Source organism: Cyprinus carpio, chromosome A1 (assembly GCF_018340385.1).
Source record: "Cyprinus carpio isolate SPL01 chromosome A1, ASM1834038v1, whole genome shotgun sequence".
NCBI classification, from domain to species: Eukaryota; Metazoa; Chordata; class Actinopteri; order Cypriniformes; family Cyprinidae; genus Cyprinus; species Cyprinus carpio.
In genome coordinates, this window is record NC_056572.1 from 34618413 (window position 1) to 34624270 (window position 5858).

The window sequence follows — 5858 nt, forward strand, 5'->3', positions numbered from 1 at the left end:
CACAGCCCTGAGGCGCTCCGGTGCTGATTATACAGGTGCTGGATGTGTATTTTCCCAGCCTCACTAGCTGCTGCCTGTCTCTCAGGAAGCTGGTGATCCACTGACAGACGGAGATGGGCACAGAGAGCTGAGTTAGTTTGGGCAGGAGGAGGTTTGGAATGATAGTGTTAAAGGCCGAGAAAACTGAAGAGGATCCAGCTAGGGTCCAGTAATGTCCTTCAGGTGGGTCAGCACCAGTTTTTCAAATGACTTCATGACCAAAGACGTTAAAGCCACATGCCTGTAGTCATTTAGTCCTGTAATTTTGGATTTCTTTGGGATGGGGATGATGAGCTTCCAGCTCATCAGTCCTCTCCACATTGGATTATGGGGAATAGTACTTCAGCAAGTGTACATCAGTTGTACACTCGAAATCAGAGAGGATTGTGGGTAAAATGTAGTACAAATGTAGGGAATGAACTCGTTCACTTATATAGGGGATAGGGAGCGTTTTCAGACACAGCTAAAGATTACCAAAATAAGAACAGGACCTCAGAGAAAAGAACATGCTGGTAAATTGAGTAAAAGTCTGACCTCATTATTGAAGACACAATAGATCAGGAAGATGAAGGTTCCCTGCTGGGAGTTCAAGATCAGGAAGAGGATCTCCAGCACCTTACTGCCATTAGTGAAGAAACCCAGAATCCAGGAGCAACCAAGAACCACAAACTGAGCCAGTGTTTTAAACACCATGATCCTGCAGAGAAACAGAGAAAGACATAGTTAATGTGTCTTCACGGTTTTTATGTCCCTGTATTATTAGTGTTAACAGCAATGCTAAATACTTGGTTTGTTTCATCTGTGAAACTTCAGCATTTAGACTTCTGAGAGTTGAGCTCAGACTGATGATGACTCTGATGAAGAGGATCGTGTTTATCTGCAGAAATAAGGAGAAAGGTTCACCTTCATTTTTTTTTTTTACTTCAACAGCCCAAGTGAAAAATGTCTGTAAGTAGAACTTACGGCTAGTATGACACAAACAGGACCCAGAAAACTCCAGAAAAAACCTTTATCCATTTTAATCCAGCAGCTGTTTAGTGGAAAACACAATATAAGAACTGAATTAATTTATCCAAAATACTATTTCAGGGCTGACTTGTGAAATATTACTGAAAAAAGTTATAATAAATTCCAAATTTATTGTAATCTTCTGGGTGACTTTTATTGAAATACATAAAAATGTTTCTATCAGAAAGCAAAATTTTTCCAAAAGATCTGTGAGCTGACAGTCCAACTAAAGTCTTTATTTCATCTAATCATTTTTTAAACATCCCAACTCACTCTTCGCTGCCGTAGCCTTCAGGAACCAGACCGACAGACACACACACCACAACCAGAGCAACCAGATATCCAATCACACACAGGAATCCACTGCTAAGCACCTCCCTCTTTTTGGAGCTGATCTGTGATAGGTTCTTCACACAGATGAAGAGCAGCACAGCTTCAATGAACATCCACACAAAGCCGGAGAGAAAGAGGAAGTGTAGAAGTCCTGAGATCACGGCACACAACACCTGGAGACCATGAGAGACAGTTATGATGATTCTCAGACAGACTGTGCTGAGCTGTAGGGCTCCTTCATCATTCTCACCTGCAGAGGCCGTATGAGGCTCAGGAACTGCTGTGTGAGCAGAAACAGAAGGTGAGCCAACAGAAGACTGATGCAGATGTTGATTCTAGCCACATTATTCACTCCAGGACTCCACTCACAAAGGGCAAAGGTCAACAAGGCCAAACTGAAGAACACCAGCCCCACGATCACACACACCAAATTCACCAGCTCCATCAGTGAGTCGCTCTGAGAAAACGTGAGAGAACATGAGTGCCAAATCTGTGCTGTTCTTCAGCGTTCACTAGAAATGTTCTGTACCTTTGGTGGGCGACTGGTTTGCATGAGGAGAGCGAATGTGGACAGATGATCACAGGAACACACAGTGTAGCTGCTGTTGGTCTTTAAAACAGAACAACCATCTACAATCCACTCACTGATATTCCAGTACACACAGAACAGAGAACCGCTGGGATCAAACTCCTGCAAAAAGAAGAAAGTATCAGAACACTGAATATTAGATGTTTTCAGATGTTCATCAGTGCTCTGATAAAACAAAAACACATTTCAGTCTCCTCACTCTGATGTGTCTGAGGGTGAAGTTGACTGGTTTAGTTAGTTTAGTGTTGGTGGTTTTTGGGAAGAGTAGCTGAGATCACAGTGGACATCATGGTTTTAATCATGTCATTGGATGTGTTGAAGAAGTCTGGCTTCAGTAGATTCTCCATCGTGTTGTAGCTCATGAAAGCCACAGCAGCTGATTCTGTGAGATAGAAACAGAAATGCAATACTATGTTAAAACAACAACAACAACAAAGAAAATAAGTAAATGTGGTTTAGTGGTTATATTATGTTGTCAATTTTTATTTATTTATTTTTTTAATCACACCATAACATTTCTCATACTTGTTTCATTGTTGTTCCTGGCGATCCCAATAAGATCGATGTCCACAAAAGAATTTGTCGTGTCGAGTCGAGGGATTTTCTCTAAGGTGACATTTGGTCCAACCATGAAGACTTGACCCTCTGATTAAATACAAACAAGTAGTTATGTGCTGTATTAATTTATTTAAATATTACAGAATTACAGAAGTTCAATTCAATCACTTAATTTACAAACAAACAATTAAAATGACTATTCATTGTTGGTTTTTTCTTCTCTGATGTAGACTATTCAGGTCTTTAAAAAAAAATAGTATTTTATTAACCTGCTACATTAAAAGTAACATGTACATGAATGTTGGCCAACATAATAATTGTGTCTCCTCTTACCTACAGTGGGAAGAGTAAAACTGACATTGTCACTTGTGCTTGTCGGCTTCACTAATGTAGAAATTAGTTTCTCACTGGTTTTTAACACACGGTTTCCATTGGAGGCTAGTTCAGCTGGGTTTGATGATGATGACTCAGAGATCTTCTCTGATGTGTTGAAGGCCATAGACAAAATGTTGGTCACAGTCTAATTTATTGATCAGAAAAAATATTGTTACTCTACATGTAAACCTGAAGAGAACCAATAAGACAGCACTGCTGTCAGTCTTTTTGTAACTTACACAGATTAGGTTATTTTTTTCTTTTTTGGCAGACTTACATTCAAAGGAAGCACTTGAGCTGTAATATTCTCGATCTGCTCAAGAAGATTTTGAAAACATCCTCCAGAGGTCTGACTCTGAAACCACAATTGAGCTATATGCATTAAGTAAAACAGACTCTGTGATGTTAATTATGTTTTGCAATGTAAATAGCAAACAAAAGTAAGCTTGTTTAAAAAATAAATTAAAAAAAAAAAAAAAAATAAATAGAAAAGCACAATCATATTTCAAACAATCCACAATGCACATCTTGTTTTCTTATCTCATATTATATCTATGGACTATTATTGATAGAAGTTGTGAGTCCAACAACAAATCTTCAATTTTAGAAATTTGACTTACAGTGCATCCTTCCTGCAGCGTTATAACTGTAATGACAGAAATCAACATGAAGACAATAATAAAACAAAACAAAGCAAATGAAAAAAGATCTTTGGGATACCCAGGTTTGTGTGTGTGTGTGTGTGTGTGTGTGTGTGTGTGTGTGTGTGTGTGTGTGTGTGTGTGTGTGTGTGTGTGTGTGTGTGTGTGTGTGTGTGTGTGTGTGTGTGTGAAAATTAACCAAAGACCTTTGGGTTACAAATCAGACTCTCCTAACCATTAGGCCAAAATTGCCACATCTGACCTAAAAGAGCTCAAATATAATAATCCCAGTTGTGCCTCTCTAACAGACTATTTAGGGAAGAGTTTTCGCAAACATGAGTATTCTGTCATGTGCTCTTTGGTTTCTTATTGTCCTGCACCCTCATGTCTCTGAGCAGTGTACAATTTTATTGCTGTCATTTTATCATTTGATATTTCATATTTTATGATTCCATATTCATAAATGCATTTTATAAGTGAAAGTGAATGTTGTGACATTTGCCAAGTATGGTAACCCATACTCGGAATTGGTGCGCTGTGTTTAACCCATCCAAGTGCACACACACAGCAGTGAGAAGTGAACACATCTCCGGAGCAGTGGGCAGCTATATCCAGCACCCGGGGAGCAACTGGGGGTTCAGTGCCTTGCTCAAGAACACTTCAGCCATGGGTATTGAGGATGGAAGAGAGCGCTGTTCATTCACGCCCCCCCACCTACAACTCCTGTTGGCACCGAGACTCGAACCTGCGACCTTCTGGTTACAAGTCCAATTCTCTAACCATTAGGCCACAGCAACCCCTAAAAAGAATTGTATGAATAATGTAATAATAAAAAAAACAAATAAATAAAAAATATCATACACCTTTAGAATGATGGGAATATAAAAAAAAAAAAGATGCAGGACATTATTTCACTAAAACTCGAGTTAACAAGAGTACTGTAAATCACCAACTGTACTGTAAAGACAACACACTTCTGTATATAATAGCATGCACATTGTAATTTGCACCATTACAAAGACCCAGTTAATATTCATACATTTATGGTGAAAATTTGTATAATCTCATATTGCAGTAAAGGCAGTACTAAGCAACGGTAATGTGAGAATATTTAGATGCAAACTTTATCTTTTATTTATTACTCATAAAACTGGTAAAATACATTGCTTGGCAAATACAAGTGGGCTTATTATGGATTCTTCTGAAATCATTACCTCCAGTATTCAGAATTTGTGACTATGAGATCTGCAAAATGGCTGTCATTATGGCATTAAATTAATAAATATAATCTGTGAGTAGCAGACTTAGACCTAGTAATAGTCAGATAACTAAATTATGATTTATTTTATGGTCTGTCACAAATTTGTTTGTTTGTTTGTTTGTTTTACTGATTAAGTTGTTTTCTATTTATTATATATTTACTTATGGTGTCATTTGTTAAAAAAAATAAATAAATAAATACATAAAAATCAATTTAATCCCTTAAATATGCCTTTGAGTTAATGAACCGTACTGAAGTCTGATAAAATGTAATTACATGTAATATTAATGAGACGTTTTCCAGAAGCTTGAGAAAATATACAAATGATTCTATTGTTGGGCAAAAGTTAAGTTTGTACAATTACATTTTCCTGTCATAACAACAAAATTACACTTCAAAATTTTAACATCAACATCTAGTAAAATTATCTTAACTGTGCCCACTGTTGGGGCAGTTGTGGCTAATGTTTAGAGAGTCAGACTTGGAACCTGAAGGCTGCAGTACCCGCAGGAATTGTAGCTGGGGGGATGAAAGAACAGTGCTGTCTTCCACCTTCAATACCCATCACTGAGGTGCTCTTGAGCAAAACGCAGAGCCCCCAAACATGGCTGCCCACTGCTCTGTGTGTCTGTTGAAGGGGTGGTGTGTGTGTGTGTGTGTGTGCACTTGGATGGGATACATGCAGAGCAGAACTTCCAAGTATGAGTTAACATTCTTGGTCATGTAACTTTCACTTTGACTTTTATCAAATCCCATATTTAAAGGACCATAACAAAAATGTTACATTAAGAATTCCTAATACTAAGGATCATGAGACTTTTACTTCTCATGTCATATATTTATAATTCTGAGGTTGAGCCATTGAAAATGAGCAAAAGACATGATGACACTACTATTTATTTAGATTAGGCAAGTTTAATATTATATATAAGATGAAGAGATGAAAAATGTCAAATCAACCTCAGATGCATGACATGCATACATACATGTTAGTGACTTTTTATAAATTAACTGTAACAAACAAGATAAAAATTTTCACCAAAACAGACTTGGA

At 37.6% G+C, this 5858-nt stretch overlaps 1 protein-coding gene across 1 annotated transcript; it reads right to left on the reverse strand.

Annotated features, from left to right (window-relative positions):
• Positions 1 to 434: 434 nt before the first annotated feature.
• LOC109072804 (putative adhesion G protein-coupled receptor E4P) lies at positions 435 to 1825 on the reverse strand. Its single transcript, XM_042766011.1, has 5 exons — positions 1631 to 1825; positions 1321 to 1553; positions 1003 to 1069; positions 825 to 916; positions 435 to 736 (listed from the first exon to the last, which is right to left on the reverse strand). The coding sequence occupies exons 1-5, from the start codon at positions 1823 to 1825 to the stop codon at positions 532 to 534; spliced, it is 792 nt and encodes a 263-aa protein (XP_042621945.1). The 3' UTR covers positions 435 to 531.
• Positions 1826 to 5858: the final 4033 nt, after the last annotated feature.

Excerpts from the sequence above, each read along its gene's own strand:
- LOC109072804 (XM_042766011.1), bottom strand. The coding sequence starts at position 1,825 with ATGGAGCTGGTGAATTTGGTGTGTGTGATCGTGGGGCTGGTGTTCTTC. Across the intron at positions 1,554-1,630 it reads GCCTCATACGGCCTCTGCAG|GTGTTGTGTGCCGTGATCTC; the intron begins GTGAGAATGATG and ends CATGGTCTCCAG. Across the intron at positions 1,070-1,320 it reads GAAGGCTACGGCAGCGAAGA|CTGCTGGATTAAAATGGATA; the intron begins GTGAGTTGGGAT and ends TCCACTAAACAG.